At 51.4% G+C, this 24391-nt stretch overlaps 1 protein-coding gene across 1 annotated transcript in view; it reads left to right on the forward strand.

Annotated features, from left to right (window-relative positions):
• Window positions 1–23717, forward strand: part of SLCO2B1 (solute carrier organic anion transporter family member 2B1) — a 56864-nt gene extending 33147 nt beyond the window's left edge. The window contains exons 8-14 of the mRNA XM_070425628.1: window positions 6661–6760; window positions 10680–11037; window positions 13856–14021; window positions 18666–18829; window positions 20202–20266; window positions 20597–20717; window positions 22239–23717. Coding sequence (XP_070281729.1) covers window positions 6661–6760; window positions 10680–11037; window positions 13856–14021; window positions 18666–18829; window positions 20202–20266; window positions 20597–20717; window positions 22239–22416 — 1152 coding nt within the window. The 3' untranslated portion in view covers window positions 22417–23717. The remainder of the gene's footprint in view (window positions 1–6660; window positions 6761–10679; window positions 11038–13855; window positions 14022–18665; window positions 18830–20201; window positions 20267–20596; window positions 20718–22238) is intronic.
• Window positions 23718–24391: the final 674 nt, after the last annotated feature.

The raw sequence follows: 24391 nt of genomic DNA on the forward strand, positions 1-24391 counted from the left end.
ACATATGGTCTACCCTTGTGAATGTTCCATGTGCACTGGGGAAAAATGTATAATCTGATGTTCTGGAACAAAAGGCTCTGTAAAAGTCAATTATGTCCATTTGGTCTAATGTGTCATTTAAGGCTGATATTTCTTTATTGATTTTTCTGTTTGGATAGTCTATCTAGAGCTGTCAATGGAGTATTAAGGTCCCCAACTATGACTGTTTTGGTCTGTTTCTCCCTTTAGTTCTGTTTTATATATTTTGGTGTTCCCTGATTGGGTGTGTATTAAGAAGTGTTATGTCTTCTTGATGTAGTGTTCTTTTTATCATTATAAAATGTCCATCTTTGTCTCTTGTTAGCTTTGTTATCTTAAAATCTCTTTTGTCAGATATAAGTATGGCTACACCTGCTGTTTTGTAGATGTTATTTTCTTGGATAATCAATGATTCTCTAATAATAAATTTTATTTAGCCCATTACATCTAAAATATTATCATTGTAGTATATCATAAATATAAAAAAATTAATGTTAACATAAGAAACTTCAAACCTGTACGGAATTTTTATGTATTTATTTGAGCCAAATTGATGACAGTGCTGAGAAGCAAGATCTCAAATTCTCTGGAGAATGACAGTTTTGCAATTTTTTACATATTTGGAATTAAGGAGGGAATGTAAGGAAGATTACATGGAGGTGGGAGAAAGCAAGGTGGGATAGGATTACAGGACAGTTAACAAGATTATGTGCTCCCTCGCCCTTGCCGGTGTGGCTCGGTTGGTTGAGTGTCATCTCCTACATAGAAAGGTGATTCCTGGTCAGGGCATATGCCCAGGTTGTGGGTTCGATTCCCGGTCAGAGCGTGTGCAGGAGGCAACCGATTAATGTTTCTCTCTCTCAAATCAATGAAAACATTTTTTAAAAAATATCTCTTACCTTTAGTTCTTTTTTTTTTTTAAATATATTTTATTGATTTTTTTACAGAGAGGAAGGGAGAGAGATAGAGAGTTAGAAACATCGATGAGAGAGAAACATTGATCAGCTGCCTCCTGCACATCTCCTACTGGGGATGTGCCCGCAACCCAGGCACATGCCCTTGACCGGAATCGAACCTGGGACCTTTCAGTCCGCAGGCCGACACTCTATCCACTGAGCCAAACCGGTTTCGGCAAAAACGTTTTTTTTTAAAGAGAAGATTATGTGCTCCCTTAAGGGTGGTTAGGCTTCCCAGGAGTCTGAAAAAAAGGCTTTTCAAAAGTGTGTTAACCTAGATCCGTGGTTGGCAAACTGCGGCTCGAGAGCCACATGCGGCTCTTTGGCCCCTTGAGTGTGGCTCTTCCACAAAATACCACAAAATACTACGTGCGGGCGCGCACGTACAGTGCAATTGAAACTTCGTGGCCCATGCGCAGAAGTCAGTATTTTGTGGAAGAGCCACACTCAAGGGGCCAAAGAGCCACACGTGGCTCGAGAGCCGCAGTTTGCGAGCAGCAGTTTGCCGACCACTGACCTAGATGAACAGAAACCATGGGCAGAACTTGCTTAAGGCAACATAAGCTTTTACTGAAGAAGTTATATGCCTGGTGAGTGACTACCCACCATGACCTGCCCAGTTAGCAATTTATGACCAGATCACCTGGCGAGGTTACTTGGACTGTCAGTTTTATTATAGAGCCCCTTTGTGTCCACATTAATAATGAGATATTGTCCATTCTTTCATTTTCATGCTACGGCTGTGACATTCAATGTGTCTTTTATATTTATGTCACATCCCAATGGGACTAGCCATATTTCCAGTCCTCAGTGCCACGTGGGCCGGTGGCTCAGACAGCACAGCTCTAAGGTATAAATGAATAACAGCCCCACCAGACCTCACCAGGAGAAACAGGACAGAATGGTGGGATTTCAGGCTCCTTCACATCGCACCACAGAGGGGCCTCCTAATTCGGCCAGTTCTGCACCAGGGACTCTGACTTACAGGGCTCAGTGGATGAAGCGTGAGTTTCCTACTCAGCAGGCTTGAGCTCAGATCTTAGTTCTGCCACGCTCTAGCTGTGTGATGTTGAGCAAGTTACCTAACCTCACAGCGTGTTTGCTTGCGTGTGGAGTGCTTAAGTCTCTTCCATTGCGGGTCCCCGTGAGGATGCAGCGGGAGCGTGCGTACAGAGCCAGTGGCCTGGGGTGCCTGCCATCTCCATTCTGCTAGGCCCCTGGGGTGCTTGGTGTGGACCCTCTGCCCCGCTCTGAGCCAGCCGCAGTCTAAGAGTTTACTTGCAGCATGATAGTATCTCCCGTTGATGTTCTCATTTTTCTTCCAAGAGCCTGGCATTGGCTGCACCCACTACCTGTTGGAACCACTTCTTGCATTCCTTCTTTCCTACATTTATCAGATATCTGCTATTTTGCCCCACGCCCTTGGCTAGGCACCAAAGGGTTTTTTGTTGTTGTTGTAGTTGTTTTTATTTTATTGATTTCAGAAAGGAAGGGAAAGGGAGAGGGAGAGAGAGAGATAGAAACATCAATGATGAGAGAGATTGATTGGCTGCCTCCTGCATGCCCTCCCAGTGGGGATCGAGCCCAAAACCTGGGCATGTGCCCTGACCAGGAATCAAACCAGGACCTCTAGTTCATAGTTCGGTGCTCAACCACTGAGCCACACTGGCTGGGCAAGCACCAGAGTTTTGACAGAGAACAGGGTCCCTGAGGGCCAGTCTTAAGCCAACCAGCACCAGGGAGCCAGGTGGAAGAAGGCTGGGACAGTGTGCCCCTGAGGTGGGGATGGGCTCATGCAGATCTCAGAGACTAGCAAGGGAGAGATCATGAACAAGCTTCGACTCATACCAAGTATAAACACTTCTTTATTTTCTCTGAAAATTAACTTAACTTTCACACGGAACGCCCATCCTGCCAGATCAGCAAGAAATGCAATCTCAGCCCTAGCCGGTGTGGCTGAGTGGATAGAGCGTTGGCCTGTAGACTGAAAGGTCTCAGGTTCAATTCTGGCCAAGGGCACATGCCCAGGTTGCAGGCTTGATCCCCAGTAGGGGGTGTGCAGGAGGCAGCCAATCAATGATTCTCTCTCATCATTGATGTTATTCTCTCTCTCTCTCTCTCTCTCTCTCTCTCTCCCTCCCTTCCTCTCTGAAATCAATAAAAATATATGGAAAAAAGAAAAAGAAATGCAGCATAAGTCCATCCTGTCCCACATGGTCCCCCTCAACAAGCTTGGAGGTAGGAGTTCGGTGTAGCTGAGGACAAGGGAGCCCAGCCTCCTCAGGTTAGCCTGAGCCTGCCCCCTCGAGGTAAACTGTTCTCTGTTGCTCATGGAACCCACAGACGGCTTGACCTCACCCCTTCACCCCTCATTCCCAAAGGCCTCTCCTTCTCCTCGCACCCTCCCCCCACCGCCCCCCCCGCCACACACACACACACACACACACACCGCCCCCCCTACACACACACACACACACACACACACACACCGCCCCCCCCTCCGCACACACACACACACACACACACCGCCCCCCCTCCACACACACACACACACACATACACACACATACACACACACATACATACACACACACACACACACCGCCCCCCCCTCCACACACACACACACACACACACACACACACACAACACCCAGCATACTTTTTCAATGGCCTCAGGCTTTGGGAACAAAGGCAGGGAAGGAAAATCTGAAAGCAATGGAGGACTGCTTTCTGTCCTGCCGCAAACCTCCCCTGGAGCCAGGAAACCCAGAGCCTTTGCTAACTGCTGAAATAAAAGAGAGGAGAAAGGAAAAGCCCAAGAGGGGAAAACGCATAGGAATTGATGTTTGAATGGATTCCCTGCTGGGTGAGGCCAGTCTTGAGCCAACCAGCACTGGGGAGCCAGGTGGGAGAAGACTGGAACAGCCTGCCCCTGGGGTGGGGGCGGGCATGAGGTTCTGAAATGTGGGAAAATCCAGTATTTGCCTCCAGTGGCTCCCTTAAAAATAAAAAAAAGGTGAGAAAGGAAAGAGAAAGTGTTAGACACAGACCGAAGGGTGAGGCCTGTAGGGACAAAGGCTCCGTGGGAAGAGAAGAGCTTTATATGATTTATTTGGACCAACCTGATGACAGTGGCTGGGAAGCAAGATTTCAAATGCTCCGGAGAATAACAGTTCTGCAGTTTTCTTTATACGTTTGGAGTCAGGGAGCAGGGAAGGTAGGAGAAAGCAAGGGATAGCATAGGTTCTCCTGAGGATGTCTCTGAGGGGTCTGGGAAAGAGGATTCCTCTGGCATTTCAAAGGTGTGTTGGCCTAGATGCACAAGAACAACTGACAGGACTTGCTTAAGGCAGAGATAAATCTTTTACTATAAATGTCATAGGCCTGGGGTGTGACTACTCACATGACCTGCCCAGTTAGAAATTTATGATCAGATCCTCCTCTGAGGTTCTTTTCCATCACTGCACTTGTCAGTTTTATTACACAACCTCTTTTTTGTCCATAAGAGGCAGAACCAGAGGACCCCCAGGTAAGTTTTCCAGCCCAACCTGCCCTCCCGCATGGACCAAGGGGAAGTCAGCCTCTGCTTGCATGCTTCTAGTTATGGGGAACTCACTTCCTCCCAGGGCAGCCTCCTCCAAGGTGCTCTTGACACTGGGCTTCAGTCTTCCTCCATAGAACATGTTGCTGCTCATTCTGGCCTTAGGCTGCAGAGAAAAATGGAGTGAAATCAGACCCACTTGATCACTTACATTCGAATGAGCCTGTGCCAGTAGCAACTTCTCCAAGATTTCATTTCTTCATCTAAAAACTGTGCACAATAATAATACCTGCAAGAAAATATCATATTAGAGCAAGGCAGGTAGAATACTCAGCACTCAGTGACCTTGGTTCCCCCTTCGCTCAGGGTGAACCAGCCAAGTGCATAGGCAGGGGTCCTCAAACTACGGCCCGTGGGCCACATGCAAATACAAATATTGTATTTGTTCCCGTTTTGGTTTTTTTACTTTAAAATAAGATATGTGCAGTGTGCATAGGAATTTGTTCATAGTTTTTTTTTTTTAAACTATAGTCCGGCCCTCCAACGGTCTGAGGGACAGTGAACTGGCCCCCTGTTTAAAAAGTTTGAGGACCCCTGGCATAGAGGCTCTGGAGTCGAGCTGTCTGAGCTCAAATCATAGCCAGACCACTTACTAGTTGTGTGACCAAGCAAGTTACTTTATGTCTCTGTGTCTCCATTTTATCCCCTAAAAATAAGGATTATAATGGTACCTATTTCAGAAGGTTGCTGTGAGGTTTCAATGAGTTAATGCATTAGTTGCTAGAATAGCACTGGGCTTATAACAGGTGCTTAGTAACCATTAATCATTCTCATAATTTCCTCCTTCCCTTCTGACAATCAGAAGATGTGATTGTGGCCTGGTGTCTCTTCCTTCCCAGGATAAAAGTCCTCTTTTGTAGGCCACCCTCGCGCAGCTGGGAGGTCACACTCCAGGGTGTCCATGAGTCCCCTCATAGTGTGAGGGTAGAGCTGAGCAATCCTCTCCGAGTGTGGCCTGACTCATCTGAGAGGAGAGGAGCTGTTGCCTCTTCCCTCCCCCAACCCTCTTCTCTTCTTCTCATGGCAGACAGTATAGGACAGATAAGCCTGTCGGCCCAACCAACCCCAACCTCTAGGAAGGCATAGGTCACTGGAGGCTCTTGCTATGGTGACTTTCCAAGTGATGATAGCCATGAGTGATATAATAACTGAAGGTAGCGGTGTGGTGTTAAGTTCAGAATAGAGGTTGGTGATGCTGATGGCGATAAAGACAGTGGCAGGGATAATGATGATATTAGAGACAGTGATAATGGTATTGGTGATTCTTAGAGTCATGATTTCATTAGTGATTCTGAAGTGTCAGGTGACAGTGATGATGATAATTGATTGTGCTGGTGGTGGGTGACTATGACAGAAACAATGATAATAATTAGGACAATATTGGTCATTTATTCATGATGATATTGGTGATGTGAATGGGGTGATATTTAAGATGATGGAAATACTAATGATGACTGGAGTTATGGTGGTAATTTTCATGGTAACGTTGGTGATTATGATGATGTTAATGATGGTGAAGACAAAGTTTGACCACTGAAATTTCATCCATTCTTTCAAAACTACTTGTATGATGAATGTTTTCCAAAAACTTATCATAAAAAATGACTAAACCACTAGAAGTACAATTGCATGTAACAAGCATATAGGTAATTGCAGATGAATGAATATTCATGTTCTTAGCTGTGGTGTTTAAAAATTCTTCATTGCCTCAGAGGTGTGGCATTGACATTTTGGAAGGAAAAACAAAGAATTAGTCAAGAAGTCATGAGTTGAAGCAAATGATGAAAATTAATATTTTATTTAACATTGGTCACCTCACAATAAATTATTTAGAAAATACATGTTTGAATACTTTTAATTGCCGGGCGATAAAATCTGTTTTCTTAAAAACACATACAGAGAGAAAAAACACTTGTTATGTACCTATAGGGCCAAGAACAAATAGATCACTGCTGGCCCCTGTTGCTCCTGAGGAGGTGACAGACCCCCACCCTCTCCTCTCCCAGAGTTCCCTTCCCCAGCCCACAAGCATCTCTGAGCAGGATGTCTTGTCCAGCTGACCCCCTTGGTTGTGTCTTCCCAGGGTAAAGACTCCTCTGAGCAGACCCCTGAGGAATCCCCAAAGAAGCAGGATGGCTTAGCCCAGATTGCACCAGACCTGACCGTGGTCCAGTTCATCAAAGGTAGGTGAGCTCAGGCAGGACTATGTGGAGGTAGAGCTGGAGGGGCATTTGAGACTGTATAAGCTCTAGCCCCTTCCTGTCTTTCTTGATTCATCTTCCATACCTATAGGCCTCTCATGAGCACCCTACACTTCTTGTGAGTCTCTGCTCATATGACCCCCTCTGCCTGGAACATCATTTTTTATTGCTATCAACATCTTCCTTGTTCCTCTAGGTCAAAATCAAGTGCCACTGCTCTCCTTGGCTCACCTAGCCTGGCTCCCCTCCTCTCGGCTCTCTGAACCCTTAGGGCTTCCAGATCAGCTCAGATCTGTGCTGCACACTGGTCCAGTCCTTCCCCCAGCAGTGAGCTCCTGAAGGCCAGGGCCTGTGTCATCTGTGACCCCCTCTCCCAGCTACCACTGAGCCCCACTAGCAGAGGATTCTCAGTAAATATTAAATTCCCAGGCAGTGGTATGGGTAGAGGGAGCTCTGGGCTAAAGTGCAGAAACCTGGACATTTGTCCTGGGCGATTGCTCCTCTCTGGGCCTTGGTTTTCCCATCTGTGCATTGGGCGGGGGGGAGGGGGAGATAGATTCAATGATCTAAGATTCATGCCACTCTGATCCTGAGACTATGAGCTCAGTTGATCAGTAACCAGGGTCCTTGTTGTAACCAGGCCATCCTCTCTGGAGATTCTGATCCCATGACCACTGATTGCCTGCTGTGAGCCAGGCTCTTGTACAACCGTGGACGTCAGATCAGAGTCTTGGATTAGAGGCCCCAACACTGACCAGTGCACAGTCTTAAGGAAGTTCCTTTCCTCCCCTAACCTGTGTTTCCTCACCTGAAAGATCGGGTCTGTAATCCTTTCTCAAGGACTATTAGAAAAATCAAATGGGATGATGAATGGAAAGCCCTTCGTATATTATTTTTTTAAACTCTACTTATATAAGGTACAGTTATTATTTCAAGTATCACTCCTTGCATTACTGTTATTATTCTGACTGTATCCTGGGACAATAAATCAAGCTGCTTGTGGTTTAAGGGGGTGATAACCACAGGATTTACATCATGTTCCCACTAAGGACTTTTGCAATAGGAATTTAATTAAGCCCAATCCTTGGGAAATGTTTTCTAAGACATGATGTTGGGATATCAGTCATCTAGCCCCCAGTTCTCCAGCGTCCCAGAGAAAGGGGGCGTGAACCCCTTTGAGCTGGGCCTAGAGGGAGGGGCCTGGGCTCCTTAGCCTCAGCTCACCCTCAGCTGCTGAGGGTGCTGGCACGCTGCTCCATGGGGGAGCTTATTCATCATTGCTTTGGCTCCTGCCCAGGGAGAAGTTGGAGCCAGTCACTGAAACTAGGTCCTGGAGTGGGTGTCTGGGGCCAGATTGTCTCTGGTTGTTTTAACTTCTATACAAGCCTGTGGGAAACTGGCCAGCCAACTGGCTGCTGGGCCTTCTGCAAGACTCCAGAGGGACCAGTCTGACCCTGAGGCTTGGCCTTGACCCCCTGGAACCATGGAGGAGCTGAGGGAGGAAGAACCATGGTCCTCCAGCTGGAGGATCCCTAAACTCTTGGGGGAAGACAGTCCCTGAGCTAAGGAAGTCCCCTGTCTGATAGGGGAGACAGAGTCCCTGAGGGGGAGGTCCCTGTCCAATGGCGATACATAATCCCTGAATGGAGGGAGAACCCACCTGCCTTGTCTAATGGAGGAGGCCTGGCCTCTGTGCTGGAGGAGCCCCTGTCTGATGGGGGAGACATTGTCCTTGAGTTAAGGGAAGTCTCTGGCGAGTGGAAGAAACACAGTCCCTAAACTGGGGGGTGGGGGGGGACTGTTCTATTTGAGGGGGGTACCTGGCCTCTGAGCTGTGGGAGGCCCTTTCTGATAAGGCACACACAGCCTCTGAGTGGAGAGAGGCCTGGCTTGTCTGATGGGGAGACATTGTGCTAAGCCAAGGGAAGCCTCTGCCTAATGGATCAGGCACCCTTCTGAGCTGGAGATGGACCCTGGGGTTGCCCTTCAGGTACCCTGTCTAAGTGCCCTTCAAGAATTTTCCATCTGTTCTAGGACCAGGCTGCCGATGCTGGAGATAGCGAATGGGCACTGCAAGTTATTGGCACAGGAGAATGGGATGGAAACAGTTAGTAGATGGAGTCAGGCGGCCAGAGGCCCAGGAATATGGCGGGGGGGGGGGGGGGGGGGGGCGCGGGAGAGAAGTGGGAATGGCCCTTATACTGAGTCAGGAAACCCCCAGCAACTTCTAGACTTGCCCCAGCCTCTACAGCCAAACTGGGGTGAGTCCCTGCCACCTGTACAATGAGGGCACCTGTATAGCTTGGGCCAAGCCCAGGCCAATCCTGGACGGGCAGCTCAGGAGGGAGGGAGAGAGGGAGGGAGGGAGACTGGAGCCGAAGGCCTGGCATCACATGTCCCTGCTTCGAATCCTGGCTGGCTGTTCTCTGTATGTGACAAGGGACTGGGGACAGGAGGCAGGCCTGGGACATGGATGAAGGGGAATTCCACAGCCCCTGCTCCCACCTCCCCTGCCCGGACTGTTTGGCTCCCATGAAGACAGCTCCAGGCCTGCCCGGGGGGCTAGGGAACCAGCTGTCTTGGCTCTGGCCCTGCTCTGAGGCGGCAGAAATTTCCCGTGACAGAGGCCCTGGCCCTGCTGCTGCAGGAACTGAAGGGACACTCCCCGCCCGCTGGGCCCAGAGAAGCCCCCTGGTCATGTTTCCCGACCAGCCCAGTCTGGCAAGTGGTTTGTTCCTCTGATATCTCTTCTTAGAAAGGCCTTTCCTCCTCTCTCCATCTCACCTGCAGGCGGAAACACATCTCTTCCTCTTTTGTTGTTAGTGGAGAGAGTCACTCCTGTCAGAACAGAAGCCTTCTTGGCCGTACCTTGGCGGCCCCTGCTGATAAAGGCCTGAAGCCAGAGCTGGGGCTCCCCAGTGTCAGGTGCCCTCTGTTTAGCAGGCTTGCAGTGAGGAAACCTGTACCCAGGCGCCAGTAGGAGCCAGCAGGAGACTGGGAGCTCCTCGCTTCTCTTCCTGCCTCCAGGCCTTGGCCCCTGCGGTGCCCCTATTAGGAATTCCTTTTCTTTCTCACCCAACCTCTCCAGACCCTCCTATTCCCCAGGCCCCCTGCCCCAGGAAGCCGCTCAGCACCCAGCCTGCTCAGGTTTCACCCTACCTGGAGGTCTCAGGTCAGCCCCAACATGTTGACATTTGACCACATGTTAGTCTGTATGTCCATTCATTCATGCCCTCACTCATGCCAACATGCTTACTGTGCCCTAGGCTCTGGAAATTTGGCAATTAGCCCAACAGACAAAAATCCCTGCTCTAATGAAACTTGCATTCTTGTGGGTGACAACAAAATAGTCCAATAAGTAAAACGTGTAGTATGTTAGGTAACGTGTTCTGGAGAAACATGAACTGAGGATGGAGAGATCAGGAGAGGAGATGCCCCGTGTTGAGGACAAAGAAGGGAAGGCAAAGGCCTGGGCTGCTTTGAAAGAGCTATAGCAGGACAGATTGGAAGGGCCAAGTGGGGGGAAAAGAAGAAAAGATGAGTAAGTAGAGCAGAATGAATGAAATGAGATGGGGTGGCATGAATGAAATAGAATCAGATAGGATGGTATGGAGTAGAAGTATATGGCATAGAATTTTGAATTGAATGGAATGGAAAGAAGCACAGTTGAATAAAATGCAATGTAATTCAATGGAATAGAATGAAACAGAATTTCAAAAAATGAACTGGAATTAAATGGAAAGGAGTCAGATGTACTAGGATAGAATTGAATGTAACAATCAAATGGACTGAGTTGGGATGGAAGGAATGGGACAGTGTAAACTGGACAGGGCAGGATGGAACAGAAGTGAATGACATGAGTGGCTGCCCACCCTGACCTTCTCCCCATTCACCCCAACAGTCTTCCCCAGGGTTCTGCTTCGAACCCTGCGACACCCCATCTTCCTGCTGGTGGTCCTGTCCCAGGTGTGCGTGTCGTCCATGGTGGCAGGCATGGCCACCTTCCTGCCCAAGTTCCTGGAACGCCAGTTTTCCATCACAGCGTCCTATGCCAACATGCTCATTGGCTGTCTCTCCATCCCCTCGGCCATCGTGGGCATCGTCGTGGGGGGCATCCTGGTCAAGCGCCTCCGCCTGGGTCCCATGCGCTGCAGTGTCCTCTGCCTGCTGGGGGCGCTGTTCTGCCTACTTTTCACCCTGCCCCTCTTCTTCATGGGCTGCCCTACCCACCAGATCGCAGGCGTCTTCCACCGGCCTGGGTGAGTATGTGTGAGAGCCTGGGAATCAAAGCATGGAAGAGGGTGGGACCAGGAAGGGGGTGGCCCAAGCAAGGCCAGGCTAGTGGGGTACCTCAAATCTCACTTCCCCCATATCCCTGTCTCCTCCTCTCCCCACTGGACGCAGTCGTGAGCAGTGGGACCTGCCTCTCCAGTGAACCGTGTCAGGCAACACTAGAAGGGGCAGGGAGGGAAGAATTGAACTGGCCTGAGAGCTCAGGCCTGGGAAGGGATGGAGGCTGGATCAGGGCAAATCCTCTTGTGGGCATGGCATCTGCAGGGTGGACAAGCGCTGTGTGCCAGTCGAGGTGGGCGCCCCAGAGGAGCAGGACACAGCTCAGCCTAAGGAAGGCTTTGCTCCCCGGCAGAGGAAAGGCCTACCTAGGAGGGAGCAGGCTCTCCATCCTGGGGGGAGGGGAAGAAGGGGGTGACCAGGGGCTGAGAGACCCCTACCAGGAACCCTGCAGAGGAGACTTATGCTTTGGGAAGGGGTTGCCCTGGAGACCTTGGAGATTCTTGGTTTTTGAGCCTGGGAGCTAAATTCTGTTGTTCTATGGCCCTGAAATTCCAGAATTCTTTTTGCACGTTTGTGGGGCAGCATCTGCCTGAAACCCCCAGCAGGAAATCCTCTGATGACTCTCTCCTTCCCTCTCTGGCACTCCTCCTGCCGCCCCCCCCCCCCCCCAGCCCCCGCCCGCCCCCATACACATACCTTCTCCCCTCGGGAGCAACTTGGAGAGGATGTTGGAAGTTACACGGCTGCCTCTTCTCCAGGATGATTTCATTTTTCCTAGGAACTATTCCAGGCTTAGGCTGGCCTGACACTCAGCTAGAATTCCCCAACTTTCTCTGTTCCTGCCTCTTCCAGGCATCTGCTCCCTCCACCGGGTGCCAGCTTTCTGCACCTGGGGCTCCTGTGTGACAGGAGTGGGTGGGAACTAGGCTCAGGCTCCAGAAATGCTCAGTCCTAGCCTTCCTGTCCCAGGTCCCACTTTACAGACCTCTCCCCATCTCCTTTCCCTCCTCCCTTTCCTTCTCCTTCCCCAGTGAGACATCTCTGGTATCCAGGGTGGGGCCTTCTGTGTGCAGAGCCCAGCAAGAGGGTTTCAGCCAGGCCCTGGGTGAATTGATTTTTGGAATACAAAGTAAATGAATATGTTAATATATATTTTTTTTAAACTGGCCTATCCCCACTGCAATGGCTCAGTTGGTTGAGCATAATCCTGTGCACTGAAAAGTTGCCCATTCAATTCCCCGTTAGGGCACATACCTCGGTCATGGATTTGATCCCCAGTTGGGGAGCATGCGATAGCCAACTGATCAATGTTTCTCTCTCACATGGATGTTTCTTTCTCTCTCCCTCACCCTCTCTCCCTCCCTCCTTCCCTCCTTCCCTCCCTCCCTCCCTCCCTCCCTCCCTTCCTCCCTCCCTCCCTCCCTCCTTCCCTGTCTCTCGCTGCATGTCCTCGAGTGAGGATTTTTTAAAAGCCTATACCACATAACTTATTTCTCTTTTCTTCTCCCTCTCACCTTAACTCTGACATCTCAACTCACCTGTGCTCTCATCTATATTCTTTTTTTAAAAAATATTTTTTATTGATTTCAGAGAGGAAGAGAGAGAGAGATAGAGACAGAAACATCAATGATGAGAGAGAATCATTGATTGGCTGCCTCCTGCACGCCCCCTACTGGGAGGATCAAGCCCACAACCGGGGCATGTACCCTTGACCAGAATCGAACCTGGGACCCTTTAGTCTGCAAGCCGTCGCTGTATCCACTGAGCCAAACAGGCTAGGGCTATATTCTTGCAATTTACTCACTGAACTTTGGGTTCTAATTCACTGAAGAAGCCTTTCTGGACCAAGTGAGCAAATTGAACAGAATTTCTCATACTCCAGCCCAACTAATGATACCAATCGCTGCCTGGGCCTCTGCCTGCACCACCCCAGGCCCACAGCACCTCCAGCTGCCCCGCTGGCCTCCTGCTCTCAGCGGGCCATTGGCTCTTTGGCAGGTTTCCTCCCTCCAAGCTCTGATGCCAGCTCACATTTGAGTCCCAGGGCACCCCTGCCCCTGGGACAGCCTCTCTCCTGGTCTCCTGCCCCATCGTGCCCTGGCTGACTAGAGTGGGGGCTCTCCTGGGACTTGGGGACTAATCCCTGAGGGAAGGCAGGTGGGACATAACATGTGCCCTCGACAGGGTAGTGAGAGTTTTGTGAGGTCTGAGACTGGGGAACGGTGATGGGGTGGGGGGTCCTCAGTCAAGGTGACAGAAAGAGAAACTGAGGCCCAGAGAGGGGCAGGAGCAGGTTGGAGACTCCACAGACAGTCAGGTGTCCTGAGTTCCACACACACAGCTCAAATTTTCCAAGAAAAAGAAGTAATCCAGTTACATCGAGAAAAAGGCACTTTTCACCTGAAACTAGATTCTAGGAGGAATTTATCTCATGTTCCCTAAACAAGGACCCCCGAGGAGCAGAGATGTTCACAGAAGCAGTTCAAACAGCACAGGCGGCTCTCGGGGCGGGAGGAGTCCAGAGGCCTCTGGTCCCCTCTGCTCCCCACCTCCCCATCAGGAGGCCCTGGAGCTCCTTGTCGTCTTCCTGCCTGCACGCCTCCACTGCAAGGCGCTCACCTCCACACGTCATGGGGCAGCCGGGGCAGCGTAGGACCCGCATGGGGTGGACATCTCTGGCCACGGCTCTCTCAGTGGGGAGCCAGGCTGAGGGCTAAGGTAGCTCTGGTTTGTGGCCTGAGGGAGGGAGAGCCAGGCCAACCCTCTGGCCTTCTCTTGCACCAGGTCCCAGCCTGGACTGGAGTCCTTCCCAGGGTGCATGGAGCCCTGTGCCTGCCCTCCGGATGACTTCAACCCGGTCTGCGACTCCAGCACCCGTGTGGAGTACCTCACCCCCTGCCACGCAGGCTGCACAGCCCGGGTGGTCCAGGAGGCTCTGGACAAAAGCCAGGTGGGTCAGGCCTCTGGCTGCTCCCTCTACCTCTCCTGGGCTCTCTGCCCTTCCCTGTCTCGGTGTGCCTGTCACACTCCCCAGCTCGGAATGTTCTCACTCTCTGGTGCATCTGTCTGTCTGTCTGTCTCCTGTTGGCAGAGGTAGAACGTTATTCTCTCAATAAGCTTTCATTGCCAGTCTGGGCCCAGTCATGTGCCAGTGCCCAAGGGGAAGCAGATCTGGCCCCAGCTGCCCATGCAGGAGAGATGCAAAAGGAAATAACTCAGGAATTCCCGGGGTGCTTCTAGGCAGGAGAAGTGGTCCCCACACACACCGAGAAGGATGGAAGGAGATACAGAGCCTTCACAGGACCTGGCATTTGTGCTGGATCTTCAAGGGTGAGCAGGCAAACTAGGGAAGGGCTTCCCAGGCAGGGGGGAGAGCAGGAGCCCAGAGTCTAGAAGCAAGCCCATGCACAGGGTGTACACACACACACACACACACACACACGTATACATACATACACACGTATACACATGTGTACACACATTCACACGTATACATACACACATACACATGTATACATGCACATATACACGCGTACACACATGCATACACACACGTATCCACACACACACAATGTTTCATGAAAATGCAAAGAGCTTGTTGGAGCAGAAGCTCGGGTTCATGGAGGGAAAGCAAGGCCCAGACCCGGAAGGGCCTTGAATGCCAGACCATGAGTGAGCACTTTATCCGGAGAGCAGCAGGGAGCCTTGGATGACGGTTAAGCAGGGGAGTGACAGAGTCAGACCTGTGTGTGATCACACTGAGGCCATGGTGGGAGGAAGGAGAGCAGAGTGCCGGCTGGGAGACGGGAGACCAGAGGGGAGGCTGGGCAGTGAGCCCATCCGTCAGCCCAGGGGCCCTGCCTTCCAGGAACTCTCCGGGTGGGAAAGGGGCAGCAGCAGTAGCAGCAGCGCATTCTGTGTGAGCCCTAGAAAGGCCATCGAGACCAACTGGCTCCTCCTCCCCTTTCTCCTCAGTCCCAGCAAATGACAAACGGGCACAAAACCCAGCCCCGGGTTGTAAGGCATGTGTGTGTAGGGTGGTAGGTCCGGCTTATTGTTATGACAACTCTGCCCTCTCTCCCGAGTCTCCCACCTGCCGCTGTGTTCTACTTGGCACCAGCCTCTAAGCCTGCAGCTCTCCCAGGAAGAGGCCTTTCCGCACTGGCTGGTGCGGACGGAGCAAAGCACCTGGCTGATTGTGCTTCAGAAGCCGGCCAGGCGGCACCTGGGCTGTGTAAACTGTTTGCATTTGGAATAAATGTAATCCAAGCCTTTGGAGCCTCCTGTCACTCCCTGTCCTGACCTGGGGTGACCTCCCTGAGATCACTACAGAAGTCTCCAGGCCCTAGTGGCTGGGGCAGTATCCCCAAGGGGACAGTGCACTGTGAATATGGGCCCCTGAACACGGAGGCCAGGCCATGTGGTTCAAACCCCTGTTCTGCCTCTGACTGTTGCCTTAGGCGAATTAATCTGTGCCTCGGTTTTCTGGTCTGTAAAGTGGAGATGCTAGTAGTGAGTGCCTACTATATGCCAGTCACTGTGCTAAATGCTTTCCCCAGATGAATTCATTAATTCGGAAGTGAAGAGCCACGTGACATAATCCATGAAAAGCACTTAGCACAGTGCCTGGGGAATGTCAAGCACTCAGTAATACCCATTCCTGTTTATACCCATTAAACAGATGGGAAATCGAGGCCCAGGAAAGGACCAGGCATTGCACAAATGCCCAAAGTCTTCATGCCAGAGCTGGGACTAGAACCAGGGCTCTGACCTCCCAGCCCAGCCCCCTTTCCAGAGAACCTCAGAGGCTGGGTTTTGAAATAGTGTTAGGAGGTGCCCAGCCCTAGTCAGCACTCAGGAACTGTCATTCTGTCCTGGAATTGTCTCTTGGTGAGCCTACCTCCTCGGCCGACTGCGAGCTCCTGGGCCCAGGCGTGGGTTGGTCCATGTCCAGCACAGCTGTGCTCAGTAACGAGCTATGAAGAAGTGAGTGGGAAAGATGGGGTGAGGTGGCTGGATGGCGGGATCTAGGGCTCAGGCTGCATCAGAGGTAGATGGAGAGATAGAAGAACTTTTTAAAAATATATATCTTTATAGATTTCAGAGAGGAAGAGAAAGATAGAAATATCAATGATGAGAGAGAATCATTGATTGATTGCCTCCTGCATGCCCCCTACTGAGGATCAAGCCTGCAACATGAGCTTGTGCCTTTGACCAGAATCGAACCTGGGACCCTTCAGTCCACAGGCTGACACTCTATCCACTGCGCCAAACCGGCTAGGGCAGAACTTTCTCCCATAGAATTGGATGAATGTGAATGAAGGGCTGGGAAAATCCCCAAGAGAAAGGCCCCTTGCTTCTGTGTCCACCCTAGCCTCCCAGAAAAGGAGCAGGGCAGGCTATTTCTCTCCAGCAACCTTGCCCTGGCTCATTTCTCCACTTTCCTGTCCCTCCAGTGTACCTACAGCCCAGTGAGTTGTTCAGCCTGTAGGTGAAGGTCCAATGGCGTGTGCTCAGGAGGTCACACACACAGGGCCCAGCCTGGCCATGCACAGGAGCTCTGCAGAGCAGTAGGAAGTGTACCCACTTCCCCATGCCTGAATCCTAGGTGTCCCCTCTCTCAGATCAATACCCAGCTCTCCATGGCCTTCCCCGTGCAGTTGCCAGAGCAGCTTTTGAGCCGTCGGGTCTTTTCTCTCCCGTGCTTAAAGTCTTCCCAAGGCTCCCGGCATCCAGCTCAGGGCTTCCCAAGCCTTTTCACACTGGGAAGTGTCTGAGCTTCCCGGGCTGATGGTGAGAGGCCCATGGGGTTCCAGCTGCCCTCGGCCAGCCAGGCCACACTGGGCCAGTCCCTGCACAGCTGTGTCCCAGCTGCAGCCCGAGGCTCTCTGGGGCACACTGGTCAGGAAACTCTGATACTGTACGTGGGGAACAAAAGAAAAGCCTGGCTTCCTGGCTTGGTTTTGCGTTTGTCGGGCACCTGAGGGCACTGCCAGTCTAGACCACTTCTGAAAGAATCCTTGGCTGGAGGTTTTCCAGGCCACTAGAGGGTAGGAGTGTGGGCTGCAATCAAACACCCTTTGCTAGCCTGGGACGGCTCCATGGAGTTTGGAAAGGCGTCAGCGTTTACTCCTACTTCAGCATTTAGAGGAGTCCCAGTTTCTTGGGGGGTCTCCTATCAGACTTTTCACCCTGGCAGGAGGGAGGGCTGGGACTCCTGCTCTGGCCCTGTAGCCCCCAAACCTCAGAAAGCTGCACTCCATTGCATAGAAGCCTGTTTCAGGACTCTGCGCATCTTTCAGCATCTGGCCTCCCTCGGTACTGTTCACATTCTGCCAGCTTGTGGGTGCATTCGGGACCATACGTTCAATACCGTATCCAGTATTTTAAGTTGTTGTCAGCAGGATGATTGGCAGGGCCCTGGTCCACCGTGTCTCTGGAAACAGCAGTCCGGGTTCCTCTCTCACGAAGCCACCACAGCCGCCCTTTGAGCACCACCCCTCTGCCCTCTGCGCTCTCTGCTCCGGGCAGAAGGGAAGATTGGCTGGGGTCTTTCATGCCCCTGTGAGTTCACATTTGACCCTCCCCTACTCATCCCAGTTTTCCTCTTGGCAAACTTTTATTCATTCCTCAAGACCCAAGTCCAGCCCCTCTCTTTGGTCAAGCCTTCCTCCTGCAGAGCTGGCTGCATCTCTCCACCCTGCTTCAGTCTCTCTGAGAGTCCCCTGTAGGGCCCGAGTTCTGGAAGACCTGGGTAACATGGGGGGGGGGAGGAGGGCACTGAGCTGAAAATTGGAGTTCCTTCCCTAAAACTCTTCGCTGCTTTGATTCCTTGCACATATGGTCAGGAGTTTGGAATATTGTGACATCACCAGGTAAAGGAATGAGTTTGTGTGTGGGGTGTGTGTGGGTATATGTGAGGGTGTGTGTGTGTGTGTGTGTGTGTGTGTGTGTGTGTGTACAGGGTAAGGCATAAGTAGGTTTACAGTTGTGAGTACATGAAACAGTTTATTCTTATATTATTATTTACTAATTATTGTGTTATTTTCCATATGAACAACTGTAAACCAACTTTTGCCCTATATGGTATGTGTATGTGTGTATGGTATGTGTAAATGGGTATGTGTGTGTCTGTGTGCATATGGTGTGTGTGAATGTGAATGTGTATGTGTGTTGTGTGTGTGTGTGTATGTGTGTGTGAATGTGAATATGTGAATGTGTGTGTGTATGGTGTGTGTGTGTGTGAATGTGAATGTGTGTGTGTTGTGTGTGTGTGTGTGTGTGTGTGAATGTGAATATGTGAATGTGTGTGTGTATGGTGTATGTGTGTGTGTGTGTGTGTGTGTGGTGTGTTGAGGGTGATGTTCTTCTTGGCTCCCCTCCCTTTCCTCCTTTCCACTCCCCTTTGTCCCCACAGCCTCATGCAGGCTCAGCCCATCTGTGTGCAGACAGCCAGCCTGAGCCCAGGGACCTGCCGTCTGACTCAGCCTCTCATCCGCTCTGTCCCAGCTGGTTTGGGTCTGTCAAGCCTTCTGAGCCACAGGCCCTTGGCCAGCTGCTGGCCCCTGAAGGCCCTTCCTCTTCTTCCCCACAGGTTTTCTACACCAACTGCAGCTGCGTGGCGGGGGGCGGCCCTGTGTCTGCGGGCTCCTGTGACTCAGCCTGCAGCCACCTGGTGCTGCCCTTCATGCTCCTGATCAGCCTGGGTGCAGCCATGGCTAGTGTCACCCACACTCCCTCCTTCATGCTCATCCTAAGGTGAGAGCAGGGATGGGTCAGAGCCGGTGGACACCAAGAGGTCCTTACCCACAGGCAGGACAGGAATCCCAAGGGAGGAGTCTGAAGAAGGAGGGGTGGGCTGCCACAACACAGCAGGCTCCCACTATCCTGTCTTCATCCTCATAGCAACCTGCTGAGATGAAGTTTTCTCCCATCTTACAGATAAGAAAACTGAGGCTCAGAGCAATTCAGAAGCTAACCCACAGGTCATGTGACAAGTGTTGGGTAGCAAGCCCAAGCCCCTACCTGCCCCAGGGGAGGGAGGCCACATCCAAGGCCCTGCTTTTGCCTCCCAGTCACAGGGGGAGGAAGTGGAGGAGTGTTATCTGACTCCTCACCCCGACCCTATCTGTCAGGGGCAGGCCACAGGAGTGCATGCAGAAAACCAGACGCTATCAGTGCGGTCCATGATTCTGAACAACAAGCACCTAAGGCCCCACTGTGGAACCAGCCCAAGATCAAAGATCTTCCTGGCTATTGTCCTGAGGGTGCCTGGGGGACCGACAAATTGTCTCCTGAGGCCAAAGTCAGCAGCTCCCAGGGTGGGGCTGCAATAGGGGACCTCATAGAAGGATAATTCCAATTTCCATTATGCTGGGATTATTTTATTCCCTGTTTGTTTTCTAGAAAATTAGAATGGGGATGGACCCCCTTACAAATATTAGAAGGCGTGTAGATCCATAAAAGTCTGGCCACAAGAGAGAAAGCAGAGGAATCGGATGCCCCAGCAGGCAGCCTGCCTATGAGGAGTTAAGGCAGGCAACGTGCTGCACAAATTCTAACTCCTGAAACCATCAGCCGTGGGATCTCTACCAAGTCACTTAGCCTGTCCAAGAAGCTGTCAGTCTCCTTATCTGTAAAATGGGGCTAAGGATACACCTACCTCATGGGGGTGAGGAGGGGGTTGCAATAGAGAATGAATCCTTCATAATTGCCAGTTGCTGGTACCACTTAGGAGAGGAGCTTCTCAGGGCGTCTGGGCCATAGCCTTACCGTGGTTGAGGGAGTTAGAAGGCATGTCTGGCTGCCCAGCTCCAGGTTTTGTCCAGTGTATGAGGAAGGGGAGAATTTGGTGGAGCCAGGGGATAGGGATGGGAGGTATCTGTGACCAGGAACATAGGGAGGTCAGCATAGGACCCTGACGGTCAGTGGCTATGCCTGGTACACGGGGATCAGGCTCTGCAGGTCGGTCACAAATGGAGTGTAGAGCCTGAGGTCCCCGCCCCATCCCACCTAAGGGCCTTGAGACGGGGGAAGGCTGGCATTGGGTGGCGGAAGAGAAGGAATGTGAGAGCCCCTGGAGGGCTGGACCCCTCTCGATCCTCATGTCACCCATTTCCCTTCTTGTCAGGGGAGTGAAGAAAGAAGACAAGACTCTGGCTGTGGGAATCCAGTTCATGCTCCTGAGAGTTTTAGGTAAAGAACCTCTGGTCCAGACACTCACTGTGTATGGGGGCTGGGGGCACAGGGATGAGTGAGACCCAGTTCCTGGCCTTGGGGTTCACTGGCCCATGGGGAAGCAGATCCAACCCAGGGACCTGCAGGTGAGTGTATCAGCAGCTAGACAGCCCAGCAGGGAGGTAGCATCTGATATCAGGGTGAGGGGTGGGCTTGAGGGCCAAGGACAGATGGGCCCAGAGGCCTCCAGTGGCTCAGAGCCCCTGAGGGGTTGTGTATACCAGGGAATAGGGGGTGGGGGGTACAGGAATGCCAGGTCCGTTGTCCCCTGAGCACCTCCTCCTGCAGCCTGGATGCCCAGTCCTGTGATCCACGGCAGTGCCATCGACACCACCTGTGTGCACTGGGACTGGAGCTGTGGGCGTCGGGCCGTCTGCCGCTACTATGACCATGACCTGCTCCGAACTCGGTGAGATCTGGGGTGGGGGCTGCCAGGGGATTGTGGGAAGGGTGCTGAAAGTACTGGAGGGGGTGGGGTGCCAGGCGGGACACCAGCAGGGAGGAAAAGTTCTGCTGGTGACAGTTGCTATATCCAGTCCTGTGATCTAGATACTGTCTCCCCCTTTATGGAAAAGTGAGTGTTAAAGTGGCCCGAAGACACAGCTGATAACTGGCAAAGCTGGGCCTTGAACCAAGCCATCTGATGGCAGTCCGTGCAGGAACATGCATCGTCATGGCTGAGTGTGGGGGAACCAGGGAGCAGCCCAGTTGTGAGAGAGACAGGAAATTGGGGTGGGGTAGGAAGAAGGCCTTCTCATATAACACTGGAGGCCCGCAATCTGGGCCCAGCTCTTTCTTCCTCATTGTGAGACCTGCCTTTTGGAGGCTCAGTCTTTCTACCTGTACAATGGGAAGCCCAGAGGAAGCTGAAGGCAGAGAGGCTGCTGGCCCTGAGATGTGTTGGGAGATGGAAGGAGGAGGAGGGGACTAGCTAGCAGGGTTGGGAGCACGGAGCTGGTCACTTCCAGGTCTGAGGAGGGCATGGTTCCTGTGGGCTGGGACTGTGCAGGGACTTCCTAGGGGAGAAAAAGTCAAATGGGAGCCCTAACCAGTTTGGCTCAGTGGATAGAGCGTCGGCCTGTGGACTGAAGAGTCCCAGGTTCGATTCAGGTCAAGGGCATGTACCTTGGTTGTCGGCACATCCCCAATGGGAGGTGTGCAGGAGGCAGCTGATCGATGTTTCTCTCTCATCGATGTTTCTAGCTCTCTATCCCTCTCCCTTCCTCTCTGTAGAAAATCAATAAGATATATTTTTTTAAAAATGTCAAATGAGAGACTTGGTGAGTTCTACCAGGGATTTTCACCCTTTTTCATCTCATGGCACACATTAACTAATTACTAAAATATATTATATTTTTGATGATCTGATTTTTTTTAAAAGGTATAATTTGGATTCGTTAACACCAGACAGTTATTATTGTGTTGGTTGTTGTCATTTTTTCATTTGACAATCTAAGGGAAAAGAAGTCAGTGCCCCTCACTAAATAGTCAGGTATTGCATGTTTTAAAAATTCTTGCAGCACACCAGTTGGAAATCGCCCAGTTAGACAAACGGGGAGAAGGAACCCTCTTTTTCTTTTGGTGGGGTAGGCGGGGGTTGGGGGGCAATCCAGAGTTGCAATTGTCAGGCAGGGCCTCTGAGCCCTTAGACCCAGGCAGAGGCACACTGGCCAAGGCCACAAGGCAGTCAGGGTGGGTGCCTAGGCTTCTGCTCCCCACCCAGGGCTCCTCCTGCATAGTGTATCCCCCTCTCCCAGGCTATGGTGACACCTAGTCCACTGGGGCTGGAGGCCTCTCCTCCCCGCAGGGCCTCAATGTCTTCAACTGCACAATGGGTGGTGACTGCTGACCCCATTCTGCCCCCAGCCCAAGGACACCGAAGCCCTGGACGGGGAGGTCCTGAGTCCAAGGGTCTCTTGCTCTTTCCCAGGTTCATTGGCCTCCAGTTCTTCTTCAAGACGGGCTCCCTGGCCTGCTTCGCCTTGATCATGGCTATCCTAAGGCAGCAGGGCAAAGAGGAGGGGACCAAGGTGGTGACATGCCCCGGCCTACAGCAGCAGCCGTTAATGTCAGGACCAGAGAAGAAGCCTGAAGAATCCAGAGTGTGAGCTGTCCCAGGCCCTCCCCTGGCCAAGAGTGGCAGCCACGGCAAGGCCTCCTCCAGGCTCTTGGCCTGAGATTGGTTGTCAGGAGCCTGTGGCCATCTGTGCTGTCAGGATGGACTCAGGTCTCCTCCTCAGCCTGGGGTGGGCCAGGATCGCCTCTGTCAAGAAGTGTCCATTTGGTGCCCCCTGGAGGCAGAGCCCTGAGCTCTGAGGAGAGATCCACTGGGGCAGGAGGTGAGCATCCAGGCTGGGCAGGGCCTTTAGGAAATCTTGAGTCAGGGCCCTAAAGGGTCTGAATTTCTTAGGTAGGCTCACTCTCTGGACTCAGGAAGTCTCAGACCTTGCCCTCAGGGAGCCCCAGTCTGGGTGAGGGGCTCCGGTGGAGAGGGAGACCTGGGCCCCTCACTTGGGTATTTTCCAATTTCAAAGACAAAACACACCCACCACACACTCACTGGTACCCTATGCATTGCCAAGATTTTACACATTTGACCAGGGCCCCCCACCAAAGTCACTGTGGCTTTTGTAACTAGAATCCTAATTTCACCATTTCCTCCTACGCGCTTGAATCTGTGTCACCTGGGGCTCTGTAGATAATGTCTGTTTCTATGGCACCTAAGTTTGGGGGGTAAACTGGTTCTCTGTGATGCGCGGTTGGTATAAGGACCTGCTCTTTGTACTGCCCAGGCCTGTAATGCCTGGGAGCAGTAATGTTCAGCTCTGTGTAATGAGTAATGTAATGGTGGGAGCAGTAATGCCCAGCTCTGTGTAATGAGTCGGTCTGTGGAATGCTCGGGTCTAAACGAACCGGGCCTGTGTACGTCAGGCCTTGACTGATGCTACAGCCAGGCCTGCTTATCTCCCTGGGAGGAGAGTTTCCTGATCTGTTCCCAGCCTGTTCTGTTGCCTCACCTATCTGACCGGGCTGGGACCTGCTGCTCCAGAGGCAGGAGACGGGGAGCCATCAGCAGCAGCTTCCCACACGCTGTATCCAGCCATGTGGGGTGGGCCGGGGAGAGCTGAGGGACAGGGGACACCTGGCTGTGGTCCTCTGAGCAGCTCCAGGCTTTGAGGCTATCTCATGTGAAAGAAGAGGGAAGTACAGAAGTTTCCCATTTTATCCTACTATTTGTTGATACCTTTAAATGTTTAACAAATATCTGAGCCTGTGTTTATCAGTGACAAGAATTTCAAAGTTCCCAACAGGAAGAGACTGTTCATGTGTTTATATTCCTTCTCCTTCCCCCATTTCCCAGGTTTTGCTGGAATTGTAGATGCAGCTTGTTATTAAATTTTTTTTTGCATATCGTCTCTCTTATTACAAAAATCCTTTCTTACAAACTGCATTAGAATTTGCAACAACTGCGTTATTTCCAATTACTTAGATGTGAGTTTGACTGGATTCACTGCTCACCATTATTTCTTGTGTATTACACCTCCCCCTATCTGTATATTCTGGTCTAATTTTCATCCGGCTGGGTTACTTCCTCTAGTAATGGTTACAGAAATGGAATAAGGGCGTGAGGCTTTCGGAGTCCTCACCTGTCCAAATCATCATTTACGTTCACCCAAGAGGAAATGGTTCAGAAAGGTTACGTAACTTGCCCAAGGTCACCCAGAAAATAAATGGTGGCACTGGGGTTAGATCCAGACTTTGTGGGAACTGAAGCTTATACAATTTGGGGAGCCCTCTAAGAAAAAGAATACAAAAATGAGAAAAAGAGTAATAAAATGAGTATTTACTTAGAAAAGAAGTCAAAACAACTATGTCACACAATTCAGAAAAACAGCACGGTATTTTTTACTAACTGCCGTGCAAACCTCTAAAATACATTCCCCTCCCCCCCCCCCCCCCCCCCCCCCAACTAACAAGTGGAAGGATTTCCCACAGATTAGCTTCTGTTTCTGTACATTTCCAACCTGTTTCTTCTCCATTGCCCATATGCTTCCAGGGCCAGGTGGCCTGGAATACATTCCT

The sequence above is a fragment of the Myotis yumanensis genome, unplaced genomic scaffold (genome assembly GCF_028538775.1).
Source record: "Myotis yumanensis isolate MYYU_CA2020_CCGP unplaced genomic scaffold, mMyoYum1.0.hap1 SCAF_10, whole genome shotgun sequence".
In the NCBI taxonomy this organism is placed as follows: domain Eukaryota; kingdom Metazoa; phylum Chordata; class Mammalia; order Chiroptera; family Vespertilionidae; genus Myotis; species Myotis yumanensis.